General features: G+C 35.4%; 1 protein-coding gene across 3 annotated transcripts; it reads left to right on the top strand.

Moving 5' to 3' along the window:
• Positions 1-1,917: 1,917 nt before the first annotated feature.
• Positions 1,918-12,745, top strand: LOC110379304 (probable chitinase 2). 3 transcript variants are annotated; one of them, XM_064041247.1, is made up of 7 exons: positions 1,918-2,060; positions 2,554-2,736; positions 3,218-3,318; positions 3,864-4,129; positions 4,505-4,665; positions 5,014-5,168; positions 5,890-6,503. In XM_064041247.1, exons 1-7 carry the CDS (start codon positions 1,997-1,999, stop codon positions 6,460-6,462), a joined length of 1,503 nt encoding a protein of 500 aa, XP_063897317.1. In that variant the 5' UTR covers positions 1,918-1,996; the 3' UTR covers positions 6,463-6,503. The 3 variants fall into 3 exon arrangements, with proteins under 3 accessions (XP_063897317.1, XP_049706281.2, XP_063897318.1); XM_049850324.2 differs by lacking the exons at positions 2,554-2,736; positions 3,218-3,318; positions 3,864-4,129; ... (1 more) ...; positions 5,014-5,168; positions 5,890-6,503 and adding exons at positions 8,433-8,615; positions 9,037-9,137; positions 9,918-10,183; ... (1 more) ...; positions 11,264-11,403; positions 12,135-12,745 and having other exon boundaries at positions 1,958-2,060; XM_064041248.1 differs by lacking the exons at positions 1,918-2,060; positions 2,554-2,736; positions 3,218-3,318; ... (2 more) ...; positions 5,014-5,168; positions 5,890-6,503 and adding exons at positions 8,007-8,115; positions 8,433-8,615; positions 9,037-9,137; ... (2 more) ...; positions 11,264-11,403; positions 12,135-12,745.
• The last annotated feature ends 5,712 nt before the right edge of the window (positions 12,746-18,457 follow it).

Here is an 18,457-nt window from a genome sequence, read left to right as displayed (position 1 = left end):
GCAATGTTTTTCGAAATAAAACTAGACCATACTCTAGCATAAAAGCCCTGTATGGTTTTAAAAATTCAATTTTCTCTCGCGTGTTTCCAGCCAGTTTGGATTTTCAGTAATCAATTTCATGGTGGATGCTTGTAAACAATCAGGTTTGGGCTGACTGAAATTGTTCCCTTCAAGTAAGCGAACTAATGAGAATTTAAAAATGTAGTTCTCTTGGACTGGTATTTTTTGTTTTCTCGCTGCAAGGAGAAATACGAGGCGTGCCTTTTGTTGTTTATTGCACTTTAAGTTGGCATTTGTTTCTATTTTTTATCAGGTTTTAAGAAAATGTGCCATCTGTATGCAGGCTCCGTTTAATTTTTAGAGCGTTTTCTGTTTATAAATTGAGAGTGACGATAGTAAAATTTTCACTGAGAGGATTTTGTTGTTTCCTTCTTAAACACTTTTCCATTAGTTTCCTATTAACTATTAACTGTGCAAGTAGACTATCCAACCACATATAGGTAAGTAGTTAGGTACCTACTTAACAATTTTATTGCTACTTTCGTAATCGTTAAATTAGATCTTAAGTCTATTGTTAAAATTGCACGTGATTTGTTGCTACGGAAACTCAATAATTAGTTTAAGCTGATAAGGTATATAAGATATATTTTTATGAAAGTAGAAGATTATAAATCTTTGGAGAAATTAAAGGAAACGAAATAATCCAAACCAGTGGGATTTTTCTAAAAATTTATCGGAGTGCAAGTTAATGTTTTCAGTATTGAAAAGACCTATGATTACTGTACCTAATCCTTGCATTAAAGACCTTGCAGGAAAAAAAATATGACAATATTTCAGTATCATCATCATTGTTGATTCATAAGCTCATAATATAGTAATTTCATAAACATTAATGACCTAATTTCCTTTCAACTCATTTCTATTGTGAAGAAATAATGATTCCACATCATCATATCTCAAATGTTTATAGATAAGTTAATTGATGATTGTAATTACAAGTAATTCAATGGTCATGTATTTTTACATAGCATTGTAATCGCACAATAAATCACTATGTTTTGTTTAGGGAAATGATTATTGCTGATAAAAACTAAATCAAATTGTGCAACAATATTTCTTAATACATTTCTTTGATTACGAATAAAGGATCAAGTTCATTCTTCGTTAATGATAAAAGTGCTTCGACACCTATTGCATTATGAACATAACTACATGTTTCTTTTGTTTTCATATTTCAATAAAGATTATTATTAGTTTAGATTCCAAAGTCTTCTTTGCGTTTCAAACTTAACAGTCGACCCGATAAATGTAATTGTTTTAAAGGAAAATCTTGAATCTATCTGGTCGGCCCGACTGAAAACTTTGGATAGATCAAACCGAATAAATATCTGATCGTTGTAATATGCTTTCTAACTCTCCATACCTACTGATAAATTTATGAATCCAAATAAACTATCGGGCAACTAAAAGTGTGTAGTGTGCGTACTCTAAATGTTCACGACAAACAGTCAGAAAGAGTGATTATAAAATGTAAATTAATCGCCAAGCTTAGCAACGAGATTAATAGTTAAATTATATCATAAATTAACGGATAAAAGACGCCACTGACGGTTTTCTGAAGGGTTTAAGATACGTTATCAAAAATCCCTACGCGTCTGAAATAGTTATGACGAAAGAAAAGATAAAAATAATGACTATAAACTTATTGCGATAGTTATTTTTTGCTATCAAATATATGTGTTTTTCACGGTTTCGTCCGCGTCCAGGAAAAGCTACTTAGCGCTCCCAAGCAAAAAGTAGTCTTTCTCGACAAATGGGCTTCCTAACACTGAAATTTTTTTTATCGGACGAGTACATAGGTCCTCGGATGAGCACATACAACCAGACATATGAACAATTATTCAGCTAGTAAAAGATAAAGATACTTTAGATAAGAAATAGTTTATAAAGGAAGTCTTTAGTACAAGGAATAAACAGTGCGGTGGCAATAAGTGAAATGTGGGCTGTCAATGTGTGTGTGTTGATCGTGCTTGCTTTAAGCCATATTGTGGCTAGCGAAAGTAAGTGGAAGAAAGTTTTTTTGTTTCAAGCCTTCTAATTATTAAAAAGTGATAAAATACGATTGTTAATATGCTTGATGTCAAAAAAAATAGAAGTATCCGAATTGATGACCTCCTCTTTTTGAGAATTCGGTTAAAATACACAAAATATGTATTTTCATTTCACTAAATATGTTCTCAAAGATTCTATGGTGTTAACGTCCACACGCATTGTGGGTAGATAGTCTCTCTACCACAAAACTTTAAGGAGCTCCTCCTTTTAACTGACTTCGAAAAAGGAGGAAGTTCTCAATTCAGCTGTTTGTATTTTTAATAATTGGCATATAAGAACTTGTAAATTATTAAAACTGATAGAGCAGGGAACGTAACGCGACAATATGTACCATACATGAGATCACGATCTAGAGATCTTGGATGAAGTCTCCTCGCTACAGGACATAAAAAACCTTTTCTTACATAGTTGAACAAAAAAATATATTTATATTCTTCACAGATGCGGTAGTATGTTACTACGGCACGTGGGCGACTTACAGGACTGGACTCGGCAAGTATGACGTCACGGATATCAATCCTAACCTCTGCACACATTTGATCTATGCATTCGTGGGCATTGACTCTGAAGGAAATATCATCTCCTTGGATCCTTACTTGGATCTGCCTGATGATTATGGCAGAGGTAAGTTTTATATTAGGTACTTGCTGTACTATAGGTACTTAGAGGTCTGATTCCTCAAGATGGTCTTCTCCGTTTGTTGTCCAACTTTAAAAAATAGATTTTTACTACGTCTCGAACAAGCATCCTAACTTATTTCATATGATCTCTTGATTAAAGGCAGAAACACACTTACGTGTCGTGTCGTGGCGTGATGCGCCAGAACCCACCGGTTTCATCCATTTAAATACACGTGCTGCGACACGACACGACATGTAGATATGTCTGACCATCATTATATGTGTAATCATATTAAATGTATGAAACCGATATGCTAGACACGACACCTAAATGTGTTTCCGCCTTTACCTTAGTTTGCAAAAGAAATTCGTTTTTATCTTCCGAAAGTACATACCTAAAAATATCAAACGCTATTCAATTTTTAAACTCTTTTTGCATAAATCATTATATAAATTTTTATCATGTTTCTATGTATATGTTTTAGATAACTTCGGAAAATTCAATGCTCTGAAACAGCAAAATCCCAGTTTAAAAACACTTGTGGCCGTTGGCGGATGGAACGAAGGGTCCGCTAAGTACTCCGTCGTAAGTTTACTTTTCCAATAATGACTTTAAGTTTGATCAAGTTCTTATTTCTGATCACCGACAGTTTTAATATTTTATACTTTAATTTCTTTAGCTGGAAGACTTTCAGTATTTGTTGGTTGTTTTAGGTTCTTTTCTTTTAAGTCGCTTGCATGTTATTTTGTTCTTCGTGATAATAATTCCCTGTTGCATGTGCAGTACAGTGTGCCCTCTTTATGTTATTATTAATCAAGGCAAGTGTGGAGAGATCTTCTATTTCATAAAAGCGAATGAATGGTACATACCTATGTGTCCGAATGTTTAAGCATATAGTTATTATATGACTCGGTGACTCGGCCACTACAGAACGCTGTCGAGATTATACATTCCAAGACGATGTGCATGTAGATACACTTATACACATAAGTATGGGTCACCCGTTTTCATAAAATATATGATCATGCTAATAGAAATTATTAGAATAATAAAAGCTTGTAAAAATCTAACCTTTTCGAACTTTTAATAGTTAGCCAACTACAAAATATCTACCAAACTATCCATTACAGATGGCAAACAATTCCACGCTAAGACAGAACTTCATAGACAGTGCTCTGAAGATGATCACAACACATGGTTTCGATGGCTTAGACATCGACTGGGAATACCCTAACCGAAGAGACACGGTCTATGGAGAAGCAGACATAGAGAATTTTACTACATTGTTGAAGGAAATCAGAGAGGTTTTTGATAAGAAAGGACTTTTGTTAACTGCTGCGGTGTCGTCTGTGAGAGCTTCTGCTTCACAGTCTTATGATGTCAAGGCTATTTCTGAGTAAGTATATTTTAAGTAGTTTCATAGAAAAGTATACGAATCAATAATAGTTATGCGCTTAAGTAGGTACACATAATAAAATTCCAGCAAAATATTCTCATAATCCTGAATCCGTTCTGTCAGAACTTTCTAAACCTGAATTAAATGTTGAATAGATGATGCATACGCATCTTAGAAAAACATAAGCATCTTTCTAGGAAAGAAAGGAGCTCGTGAGGATGCAATCAGGCATGATTGTATAAGATGGTATCCTCTACATCTACAACCTTGATGAACAAGATTCGTTTAGACTAAAATATATTTTTTTTATTTCTTCACTGCACATTTGTATAACGAAATCATCCATTATAATACTTTACATGCATTCATCTACAGATACTTGGACATAGTAAACATAATGACATATGACATGTACGGTGCTTGGGACTCAGTCACCGGTCACAATGCTCCTCTTCATAAAGGAGAAGGCGACGAGGGTGCAGTAGCTGAGGATCTGTATACTGTGGACCAAGCTTTGTATTATTGGATTAGTGAAGGTAGGAAAAAACTGATCTAGAAGAAAGAGCAAGGTATGGGAGCATTTTCCCTTAGTGATTCGTGTGTCTTACTACTAGATAACATTACTTAATGCCGATTTACTTAAAATCAGAGCGGTGAGTATGAGCAAATTCACACAGCTTGGGATATTTCATGTCCAGCTGTAAACATTTTAGAACGGAACGACGACTTTAAGGCAAACCTATGGTTTAGACAACATCCAAAAAGTAGGTCTAGAAAAATAGAAAAAAAAATACTGCGAGGAAAAAAATTGACCTGAAACACACAGTCAGAACAGTCATTGAAAAGTAAAGGTTAAACTTATTTATCATATTTCTTGTTTTCAGGCTGTCCTCCAGAGAAAATAGCTGTAGGTGTTCCATTTTACGGCAGGACCTTTACATTGACGAGCGCTAACGAGACTGGTGTGAGAGTCCCAGCGTCTGGTGCAGGCATAGCTGGACCATACACTGCTACAGAAGGCTTCGTAGGATATAATGAGGTTAGTATAAAAAAACTACCGAAGTACTAGTTTATAAGTTGATGCTAACTTGGTAGATAAGCACTGTGTTGCACTAAAAATAATATCGATGGAATCTAGAACATTCTGAACTATGTGGATTTGTTATACATTGTGTGACTAGAGATTTAAAACAGTCAACTCAAAAATAAAACCTAAAAACCAATCCCTTAGAACCAGCACTCAAAAACTTAAACCGCAAACAAACTTTCCTTTTGTAACTTCGAACCAAAGTAAGCCAACTCATCACACATATGTGGATGAACATCAAAACAATACCCAAGTACATTTGCAGCTCACACAACTGAAACATGATGCGGTCCCACCATTTAACTACACAGAAGAAAGCTAGGCAACACTCAACTCATATCTAAGTTATCCTTTAAGAACAACCGACAGTCAAGTTTCCAAGTTTCCCCAACGACTTCGGAGCTGCAGATGGCATAAATTAAATTTTGGTATTTCGTTTCACAAGGAGTATTACCTTTGTTGAGCAATCAAGATTATTCTGTGATAATGTTCTTCTTGAGTTCGTGCAAACTGCAAAATGCATTTACGTCTTTAATTAAGTAATTACCTATCGACAAAATGAAAGCTTTATTCAATCATGTTTACAATTAAATATAGTTCTGAGATAATTTTGATGTAAGTATTTAGTTTGAAACCATATATCGCTACACAAATTTCTTTTTTTTACTTTCAGTTCTGCAACATCCTCCAAACAGAAGAATGGACGCAAAGCTTCGACTCCCTCGCCAAAGTCCCATATGCCTTCAAAGACACAAACTGGGTTTCCTACGACGATGTCAATTCTATAACCGCCAAAGTCGAGTTCGCCAAATCTTTGGGCATCACTAAGATCATGATTTGGAGCATTGAGACTGATGATTTCCATAACGTCTGCGGTAATGGGGCCAATCCTTTACTTACTGCTATCAACACTGCACTAGGTATCCAATCTGATGACACTACAACTACAACGACTGAATCTGTAACAACTATTGCTTCAAGTACCACTGAATCTACTACTATTACTTCAAGTACTTCGGAATCTACTACTATTGAAAGTTCTACGGAGTCACCAACAGTTGCACCAAGTACTGCGTGTTCAGTAGAAGGATACATAGGAAAGCCTGGGGATTGCTCATCGTTCCTATATTGCTTGAAAGATGTAGGAGGTAACTTGGTACCTAAAGAATTTAAGTGTCCTGCAACTTTGTATTGGGATCAATCTATATTGGCGTGCAATTATCAAGCTTTTGTTGAATGTAATTAACAACATTGAAATTAATAAAGACAAAATATAAAACTAAATAACTCATTTTTTTCTGTCCTGACAGACATAATTTTTCCAAAAATACTATAAGTTTCGTATATTATTATGAATCGGAGTGAAGAATAAACGTAATTAATGTTCATAATTGTGTCAAAAAGTTGCCGTTATGAACAAAAACCGTTAAAAAACTCTGAAATGGTTAGTTTCACGTAAAACTAGTAATATAATGAAAAGATAAAAAACTTTTAAGTTAAACGGTTTTATCTTACGTGCACTGAAAACTAGAAAATAAAAAAAACTGTTACTTACCTATAAACCTACATAGGTGGTCCCGGTCATATTAGACTAAAATAAAAACGTGGGGCCCATTACCTAACTATTGCTGTAATACTTTCTTCTAGAGGTATAATAGGTGTGGATTTCTACTTACTATAATCGTAACTGGAGATTTTGACAATCAATAATCAGCCGTAGCGGCTTCACCAGCGAACGCCGAGCTCACGATCTACCAAAGTATAAAGATATTCTTTGCCATAGGTAGGATTTCAGAGGGCCCCCACGTTTTTATTTTAGTCTAATATGACCGGGACCACCTATGTAGGTTTATAGGTAAGTAACAGTTTTTTTTATTTTCTAGTTTTCAGTGCACGTAAGATAAAACCGTTTAACTTAAAAGTTTTTTTACCGATTTTTTATTTTCTAGTTTTTAGTATTTAATGAAAATGCCTACTGAATATTCCTCATTCTATATATGGGTCAGCAGCGGTGAGGGAGTGCCAGACTCTTACTGACTAAAAACCGTTGCGTTTCGTCGTAGGCCTTTTATGTACCAGGACAATCCCGCAGCCCAGGCAGGCCTTGGCCCTGTTGGGCCCCGCTGGGGTTGGTGACAGTATTCTACTTGAGTAGCCCTTTCATTTGATACCCATATTGAGGGGGTTGTGGAAAAAATATGTAATCCGCCATTTTTTACCGGCGGCCATCTTTTTTTTGGATTTACAATGTTATTGATATTAGTATATTGTATTGTCATCGGAATTAAAGGTGTGTACCAAATTTCAGATCAATCTGACAACAGCAAGGTACTTAAATTTGAATTACTTTTGACCCAAGAATAAATAATAAAACAAACAGGGTAAGCTAAATAAAACCGTTTAATAAAAATAATGTCTGAACTAATTGCCATAGTTTTATTTTTTTTGCTATCAAATATATGTGTTTTTCACGGTTTCGCTCGCGTCCAGAGAAAGCTACTTCGCGCTCCCAAGCAGAAAGTAGTCTTTTTCGACAAATGGGCTTCCCTACAGTGAAATATTTTTTATCGGACGAGTACAAAGGTCCTTAGATGAGCACATACATCATCATCATCATCAGCCTATCGCAGTCCACTGCTGGACATAGGCCTCTCCAAGTGCACGCCACTGAGATCGATTTTAAAATTTTAGATTTTTATTTTTTATTTGAGCACATACAACCAGACATATGAACAATTGTTCAGCTAGTAAAAGAAAAATATACTTTAGATAAGGAATAGTTTATAAAGGAAGTATTTAGTACAAGAAATAAACAGTGCGGTGGCAATAAGTGAAATGTTGGCTGTCAATGTGTGTGTGTTGATCGTGCTTGCTTTAATCCATATTGTGGCTAGCGAAAGTGAGTAGAAGAAAGATTTTTTGTTTCGAACCTTGTAAAGAGCAGAAAGAAAGAAAGTGATAAAAGTCGATTGTTAATAAAAAATTGAAATAACCATATCGCGTTTGCGTGGGAAGTCGGTTAAAAATTAATATTCGTCTCACTAAAATATTTTCTCAAAGTGTATCTGGTGTTAACGTCCAAACGCGTTGTGGGTAGGCGATCTCTCTACACATCAAAATTTTAGGAGCTATTATTCCTTTAACCGCCTTCCCCAAAAGGAGAAAGTTGACAATTCGGTTTTTACGTAATAAAACAAGGAATATTATACTTCACAGATGCAGTAGTATGTTACTACAGCACGTGGGCGACTTACAGGACTGGACTCCGCAAGTATGACGTCACGGATATCAATCCTAACCTCTGCACACATTTGGTCTATGCTTTCGTCGGTATCGACTCCGAAGGAAACATTATCTCCTTGGATCCTTACTTGGATCTGCCTAATGATTATGGTAGAGGTAAGTTTTTATTACTTGGTGTACCTACTGTTTTTCTATACAAACAGGGCCTGATTCCTTAAGATTTTCTTCTCCATTTTTTGTTGTGTTAAATTTATAAAGGTATGTAGGCCTTTGCCAGTTCTATATAAAGCATCATGAATATGTGAATCTTAATTTACATCAGCACATCACTTCATCACCATCATGTGTCATTACTAAACCAATCTTCTTAAAAAAAACTCGCTGTCTTGTAACTTTTATACCTATAATAGGAGTTCTTTATTTCTTTACACTCACAATAGAAGTTCTCTTGTATCTTCCTAAAGAACCATATTTTAATTTCTAAAACCATTAAATTCGGTCTTAGGAGAGTTTTTCACATACAGCATTATGAAACTCAAGGTCATAATAGTGTTATGTATGTCTGTCTATGTTTAAGATAACTTCGGAAAATTCAACGCTCTGAAACAGCAAAATCCCAGTTTAAAAACACTTGTGGCCGTTGGCGGATGGAACGAAGGGTCCGCTAAGTACTCCGTGGTAAGTTCACTTTTCCAATAATGACTTTAAGTTTGATCAAGTTCTTTTTTCTGATCACCGAGAGTTTTAATATTTTATACTTTAATTTCTTTAGCTGGAAGACTTTCAGTATTGTTGGTTGCTTTAAGGTTGCTATCTTTTATGTTGCTTGCAGGTTATTTTGTTCTTTGTTTGTAAGTTATCTGTTGCATGTGCAATGTGCTTCGATAAATGTATTATTAACCGAGAGAATATTTTAAGTGTGTATGTAAATGTACATGCACAGTATCTTTGTATGACTCGGCAACTTGGCCACTACTGATTGCTCCAAAACTTACACATGCAAAGACAATTTGCATGTATTTTACAGTACAAACGCAAGTATGGGTCAAACGCTTTCATGCGAAAAACATCCATGTATAACTGCTTTACATGATTATAATAGAAAACAGAAAAAAAACATTGACCAACGACAATAGGCTAGTTTCCTAAAAAATAATAATTAGTCCGTCTTGTAGATTGTCCAAAATTAAGCGATACGTATTTTTTCTTTTTTAAATTTGATCAGAACTTGTTAAGATATAGCGTGTTAAAGTTGAGTGTGACGTCACAAGTTGCTACAATTTACAGGACACTGTGACGTAAAAGGCCCCCACTCCTAATTTTTGAAGTGTATTATCTTTGTCATTTTATGTTTAATTAAAAAAAGAAAAAATACGTATCCAATATTTTTTGATTATCTAAAAAGCGGACTAAATATTATTTCATTATTTCGACCCTGGACACTACCCTATTTTACAGATGGCAGCTAACTCCAGGCTAAGACAGAACTTCATAGACAGTGCTCTAAAGATGATCACAACACATGGTTTCGATGGCCTGGACATCGACTGGGAATACCCTAACCGAAGAGATACAGTCCATGGGAAAGCAGACATAGAGAACTTTACTACATTGTTGAAGGAAATCAGAAAAGTTTTTGATAAGAAAGGACTTTTGCTGACTGCTGCGGTATCGTCTGTGAGAGCTTCGGCTTCACAGTCTTATGATGTCAAGGCTATTTCGGAGTAAGTGTGTTTTGCGTCGTTTCATAATGACATCAAAGATCCAACAAATGGTATATGATAGGATGAAATCATAGAAAAAAAATCGCATGAGCCTGAATGTCTTACAGAACCTTAAATTAAGTACTGAATAAACGAGTAAATACGCAACAATGTGTTAATTAAGGGACTAGAACTGCCCAAAATAATCGGATAAGAATGAAACTCGTGAAGACACAGTCAACAATGGTTGTAAAAACAACCATACCTTAATCAATTAGAATTCCATTTATATTAATTCTTGCTTTCTTCGCTAAGCATTAAGGTTAGGTACATATACATCGAATATAGTTCAATTTCTCTTCAACAGATACTTGGACATAGTAAACGTAATGACATATGACATGCACGGTGTTTGGGACTCGGTCACCGGTCACAACGCTCCTCTGCATAAAGGAGAAGGTGATAAGAATGCAGTAGCTGAGGATCTGAATACTGTAGATCAAGCGTTATACTACTGGATTAGTGAAGGTAAGTAAATATAATGGCATTTGACATGTACGGTGCGTGGGACTCGGTAACTGGTCACAATGCTCCGTTTCATAAAGGAGAAGGCGATGAGGACGCAGTAGCTGAGGATCTGTATACTGTAGATCAGGTGTTATACTATTGGATTAGCGAAGGTAAGTAAATATAATGATATAGACATGAACAGTGCGTGGGACTTTGTGACTGGTCACAATTCCCCTCTTTATAAAGGAGAAGGCGATGAAGACGCAGTACTAGAGGATCTGTTTACTGTGGATCAAACGTTATACTATTGGATTAGCAAAGGTAAGTAAACATGTCGTACTACCTATAAGTTATTTAAATTGTACGTAGCAGAACAGAGCGGCAAATATGGGCAAATCCTCACAGGTTGGGAAGCAGTTTTCTCTAGTAGTGGACGATTTTTAGGCTGTGATGAAAACTCTTTTTCATATATTGAGTGTAGATAACAACCATGCACAAACGTAGGTCTATAAAAAATATAATTACCGTAAAACGGCAGCGTAGCAGTAATTGGTACTGATTAAACCTATTTTAATTATTTCTTGTTTTCAGGTTGCCCGCCAGAAAAAATAGCTGTAGGTATTCCATTTTACGGCAGGACGTTTACATTAACGAATGCTCACGAGACGGGAGTGAGAGCCCCGGCGTCGGGAGCAGGTATAGGCCAAGACGGCTGTGTAGGTTATAATGAGGTTAGTATAAAAAACTACCAAAGTACTAGTTTATAAGTAGATGCTAACTTGGTAGATAAGCACTGTTTTGTGCCCTCTTAAATAAAAAATAAAATCGATCGAATCTAAAACATTATAAACTACATATATTATGTGGATTTCTTACAAATTACGTGACTTCAGATTAAAAACCCTGAACTCAAAATAAAAACCAATCCCTTAAAACCAGCACTCAAAAACTTAAACCACAAACAAACTTTTCTCTTGTAACTTGGAACCAAAGTAAGCCAACTCATCACACATATGTGGATGAACATCAAAACAATACCCAAGTACATTTGCAGCTCACACAACTGAAACATGATGCGGTCCCGCCATTTAACTACACAGAAGAAAGCTAGGCAACACTCAACTCATATCTAAGTTATCCTTTAAGAACAACTGACAGTCAAGTTTCCAAGTTTCCCCAACGACTTCGGAGCTGCAGATGGCATAAATTAAATTTTGGTATTTCGTTTCACAAGGAGTATTACCTTTGTTGAGCAATCAAGATTATTCTGTGATAATGCTCTTCTTGAGTTCGTGCAAACTGCAAAATGCATTTACGTCTTTAATTAAGTAATTACCTATCGACAAAATGAAAGCTTTATTCAATCATGTTTACAATTAAATATAGTTCTGAGATAATTTTGATGTAAGTATTTAGTTTGAAACCATATATCGCTACACAAATTTCTTTTTTTTACTTTCAGTTCTGTAACATCCTCCAAACAGAAGAATGGACGCAAAGCTTCGACTCTCTCGCCAAAGTTCCATACGCCTTCAAAGACAAAAACTGGGTTTCCTACGACAATGTCAATTCTATAACCGCCAAAGTCGAGTTTGCTAAATCTTTGGGCATCACTAAGATCATGATTTGGAGCATTGAGACTGATGATTTCCATAACGTCTGCGGTAATGGGGCCAATCCTTTACTTACTGCTATCAACACTGCACTAGGTATCCAATCTGATGACACTACAACTACAACGACTGAATCTGTAACAACTATTGCTTCAAGTAATACTGAATCTTCTACTACTGTTGCTTCAAGTACCACGAAGTCTACTATTATTAAAAGTTCTAAGGAGTCAACAGTTGCACCAAGTACAGCGTGTTCAGAAGAAGGATATATAGGAAAGCCAGGGGATTGTACATCGTTTCTCTATTGCATGAAAGATTTAGAAGGTAACTTGATACCTAAAGAATTTAAGTGTCCCGCAACTTTGTATTGGGATCAAACCATATTGACGTGTAATTATAAAGCTTTTGTGAAATGTAATTAAAATCATTGAAATTAATAAAGACAAGATATAAAACTGAATGACTCTTTTTTCCTGACAGACCTGATTTTTCAAATAAAACTATTAGTTTCGTATATAAACAACCTCTGTTTAATTTTAATTAGAAAGTTGAAGTTCTAAACAAAATTTGTACAAAAACGCATAAACAGTTAGTTTCAAATAAAACTAGTAATAAAGTTTCTTTAATATTCCCTAGCAGTATTTGCTAGGAAATGCGTTCTGAGTTGTAAAACTGTCATCTTCATACGATGCTCGAGGTGCTTGTGAAATGCTCGAAAAAGGTGGAAATATACTAGAGTATATTACGGTATCTTAAGAACACTTAAGCAAAATAAATGTGATTCTAAAGGCATGATCTTATATCTTGCTGGGAAGTTTGTTCTTTACCACTTTTTCTTTCCGCTAGGAAGGTGAAAGTTTTTGGGGTGCTGTCCGTTTGTTATTTTAACGTGAAAAAATGCTGATTTAATTAGCCTAGTTCGAATCAATGATTTTGATCCCAAAATAAAGGGACAAGGGTCTCCTATAGACCTACTTTGATTCTGAACAATCTATGTATAGGCAACAAACTGAATAATGTCTACGTGTGTAACGTACATAGCTGTTATTTTATTATTTATAGTGTTGTAGAAATTGAATCTGTGTAGCACACAGATGCACAAATTCAAAAAATATTTAAAAATGCTGCAGTGAATTTCTCTCAAAATCTCAGACAATTAAAAATATCTCTTGCACCACTCCGAAGCAACTCAACAGAAAATGTTATTACGAAACCAACAAAATCCAGCTACAAATATCAAGCAATATGTTTTTCCCGTCTTTCCTAGTCAGACACGAATATATTTTAACAAAATTATGTAGCTCATTCTGAGGTAGGTAATATCCATCGGCTTGCGTACCTATATGTGAGATTTTTGTCACAGACAATTTGTTACAATGCTTTATATTTTGGGCGAAATGCGAGGGAGGCGATCCGAAATAACCCTTATTATTGTACCCTTAAGAGGTAATTTATAATGCCTTTATTATTTTGGTTCAGGTTCTTATAATTTGTTAGACGTTTGTCTGCTTGAGTTCGTTTTATTTTTTGATAGCAGTTTCTTGCGGTTTCACTCTCGTCCCAGGAGATTTCTTATGACAAACAAAGCTTCCTAATTGTGATATAAGTTTTAGTATCAGTTCAGCAGTTACAGTCCCGATAGTCTAGTAGGAAAGTAAGTCTTACTCAATTCAATCAAGCAATCAAATCTTTCCTTTTTTCTTGAGTGTATTTTGGTGAAGTATGGTATCAGTAGAAACTAACGAAGGACAAATAAACTGCAATAGCTGTTTTTGCTGTCTGCTAAGCAAACAACACTAACCAATTTCGTAAGAAAATCATTTTTCTTCCGAATTACTTTCCGTAAATGTAAAAAGGGTCTGGTGTAAGCTATTTTCGGTTCATCTACATCCAACAGATTGGCCTATTTGGTTCCAATTCAGCTCCCCTACTAATATTAGTTCTTGATACGACGGCGATGTCAGCAAATTGTCCTGAATATTTTCTTCTTCTTTCGTGAATAGATTTACCTAAGACTTTGTTTTGCAAGGAAATGGTTATGACAGCCGTCTAAGGTATTACATAAATGAAACAGCCAGCAGCAATAATTCGCTATCTTAAACATTTATCTTCCATATTTACGACCTTTATAGCCCTTTTCACTCCAATCGGCACAGCCATTAGTCTTTGAAAGCCTACCACAGTAACTTTGAGATCTCATAATCTAACTAGCCTTTTCCCAACTATATTGGGGTCGACATCCATTCTAACTGGGTGCAGCAGAGTTCCAACATTTTACATGGAAATTCCAGCTACAACACAAAAAATAATATCCCCTTCAAACTTCGCAAACAAAAGAACATAAAGCATTGTAGCTTTGGAGTTATTAGACCGACACTTAATCACAAGCCGTCACGCACAACAAGACAAGCTTCTAACTCCGTCTCCGAACTCTTCAAAACTCACTCACTGACTCATAAGTTGTCACTCTCAAACCCCTACTAAGATGCAAAGGGGATATTAATTGCTAAATAATAGGTACGGGTTTGTCAAAGGATCCCCTTTTAAATGAGGGATATATTTTGATGGAAAGATAGTGTAGGTAAGTTATGTATGCATATAAATAAGAAAACTACCAGCTTCTGCATGTATAAACTAAACCTTTATTTACCTAAAAAAATAGGCAAAGGTACATTTAAATTCTCTGAAAATTTTCCCATTTGTATTATTACCCGAGTCTATCTTTAGAGAATGTGTATGTAAAGGTATATGTAATTTAGACCCGACATAAATCCTTCTCCATAAATTGCTTCTGCAAAAATCCACACAGAAAAATGCCATAGTCATCCTATGACTTCCATAGCAATAAAACCACGTCTTCAAAACTTCCATTTCACTCTCCTAAAAGTAAGACATTAAGGTCTGAAACTACACTATCGAACTCAGGTCCGTTAACCGTTTGATTACACCCCTTTCAGATATACTAAAAGAATCCCACGTTCATCCCACTTTAATAAAATCTAATGGGGAACCATACCTTGAAGACGGTAATGGGTTTATTTTGCTAAAATTTTAGGGGAGGTATAAAATTGTGCTGCGACGTAGCTACGATGTCCGGCTACGAGCGTTTACGATTTTGTTGCTGATCTTTGTTACGAAGTTGATATTGTTAATCAATCTTTTTAGTACGCGGTAAAACATTTTTTTTTTAAGTTTGCTATAGGCATAGAGATTTGAAATCATTTTGGCGGCATTTTCCTTTGTGAACTTAATAATTCTTGGGTCTACATCGAAGTTTTTGTCCATACTTTGATATAAATTATTATAACCATTTATCAAAATCCTATGAAATGACTATTTCTTCATAGTAAAATCAGTCATAAATCATGATATTATCAACAGCGTACACAAATAGTAGGGGCTTTTATACGTGGATCACAGAATTCACAAACTTCACTCTCACAAGTCGTGAACTCTTACAAATGCTTGTTTTATTGCCACCACTTTTTTACTGGTGGCAACACCGTCTAAAAAGTTGCCAGAAGACAAATTTGAGGGACGTGATGTCTTTAGTTATGTCATACATACAGTTGGTAACAAATAAGTTTGTGATTCGCATTTGTAATGTACCATTGTTATTATTAATGGCAGGTATATATTAGAGGAAAGAAATTATACTAGGTACTTTACGTGGGTACAAAGTATGAGGGTAGGGTGACAAAAGGATTGGAGTATTCAGGATGTGTGTGGGTTTTCTGGCCTGATTTGACACTTGCACTGCAAAAAAGAAACCAGTTGAACATAGATCGACATTGTAAGTCAACCTCTTTTAAAAATACCCTGAAAAGTAGTGCAAGTGAATGAGCAGAAAACAACTGTTATCAAACAAACCTATTGAGCCTATTGTAATATAACTGGTATAAATAGGCATTTTACCCATATAATCTAACCAACACGAAAATAATTGCTACACCGCAACACATTGAAGTACTTATTACAAAATGTAATCAAATATTTTATAAAGGACGCAGTTTATTATAATTAAATCAATAGAAATGAGTTTCAATATATTAATGGGATGAATTCGGACAGGATACATGTGGAGTGGCTTTTGTTCTAAAAATAAATCCTTTTATATTGCCTTGATGGGCAGCTCCTTGGATCAACGTTAATATCGGCATTTTCCATCGGGAAATTTATCAGCACAAGTCTTGACTCAGTTTGGACTTAGCGTTTGTATCAATAGACTTTCACACCAGCGGATTTTCCGCTCAACTTGTTTACTTGTAACACATTGCAACTTGCTCACTTCATTTGAACTGGTAAGTAGTTGTCAATTGTTTGCTGCTGCCTACACGATCCGACATGATCGGAAAAATCGAGTGGGAAACACGCTAGTGTAAGCTCTGTTACTTATTTGAAGGCACTTAGGCCAAACTAGTGGAATTAGGATGTACCGAAAATACTCACTACTGAGCATAGTATTGGTATCTAGAAGAAATTACCATTCCTCCTGAATGAGACTTTGATACCTTGACCTTTATAAGAAGATTCTGGTACAAAACAAGTACAATAACTTGGGGTGACGCATAAGAACGATCTAAGGAACTCCTCACAATTTTCAAAAATAAAGATAAAGCAAATCCCGAGAGTCTTCGATAAAAACTCTCGAGAAACATTTTGAGGTCACAGCTTCGAGGTTTAATAAAAAATTTGATCAGTTTAAACAAAGCAATTCATATTCATGAATGACAATAATTCTTGTGGAGGCCGAATAAATTAGATACTGGGAGTTGTTCTCAAGGATCATAGAAGGGAGGTCAGAGATGTAGATCAAGGAATGTGGCATTTTCTCAATCGCGGACTGAACTATAAAGTTCTCATTTTTCAGATGTCATAAATCAGATCAAGCTTGTCTGCTAGATTTTCAATTGACTGAAAATGATTTCTAAAAGTAGGAGCATCTATCTATGTACTAGTTAACAATTTTAGTGTTTTATATTGTTACAATAATATCCTTCCACGGACTTAAAAAACCCTCTAGCCCAAAAATATGTGCATCCAAACAAATTGTGTATCGTTCTTTCTACACTCGAGGGTTTTTACGAGAAAAAAACTTTCCTGCCCCGAATTTACTTGCATCTCACGTACCTATTAGGGATGGGGGACAAATAAGACGTTTATTTAAACAAGGGTGCAGTGTAAGGGCGCAATATAAAGCGAGACACCCCTATTAAAGTAAGAGAATAGAATTAGGTACAGGTATTTGTTGACTTGTTTTGATGTAAAGAGAATTGGATGTCAGGGGTTCTGTTGAGTTGCAATTGTCATCAATGTGGCTTCGTTATATGATTACTGAATTTTGATATCTACTATTTGAAAACTAGAATATACATGAAAAAAATATTTTTTGGCCGTTTTGTAGATAATGAATAAGATAATGTGTGATAATCTCTCTTAACAGGGGCTCACGACGAACTCTTCTTCACTGAGTGTACACTATTGCTGCTGACGGCATGCGTAGTCTTCATTTGTCAAAAGTACCTCACTGTATTCTGATAGCTAGGTCCTTACACGATGGTCATCAAACCATTATTAACACTGATGCCCACCACCAAATAACTCCGATTAAACCTACAAGAATTCATCCAATATTTTCTCACAAGACATTACTGGTAGCTCGTTTATATGAGTAGGTACTAGCTGGCATAGGACCTCCAAGAGAGGAGTTATCAGTGCCTTCCGCATGGTCGGCCTTGAGGCATCGCTCGTGAACCCCTGTGTCCAATCGTCGACAATTTGTTACATTATTCTACTTGAATTCCTTGCCACGTTTCCACTTTCAGATACTTTTGTTGGAGATAAGGGGTTTGGAGGTTTAAGTGTTTCAAGGGTCTGTTGTTTGGAAAGATTAGGTATTATCGAAAAATTTTGGTTCGAGCTGTAGTAAAAGTTTATTATATAAACAACCCTATGAGTACAAATACAAGTCGCATGTAATGGTCTTGGTTATTTTATTTAACATCTTCCCTTAGCTTACCCGTTTTAGGAACATCTCCCCTAACTTAATGATGCTCAAACGCATAACTCTAAGTGTTTTTCAGCAACAACAAAAAACACCTAGACCGACCCAAATATACCAAAGAAAATAGGTTCTACGTAGGTTGGAAGGTGTGTAATTAAACTTAAATGT

This window comes from Helicoverpa armigera, chromosome 24 (genome assembly GCF_030705265.1).
Source record: "Helicoverpa armigera isolate CAAS_96S chromosome 24, ASM3070526v1, whole genome shotgun sequence".
Lineage (NCBI taxonomy): Eukaryota > Metazoa > Arthropoda > Insecta > Lepidoptera > Noctuidae > Helicoverpa > Helicoverpa armigera.
The sequence above is the reverse complement of the archived record's forward strand: the minus strand, read 5'-3'. Positions and strand labels throughout refer to the sequence as shown.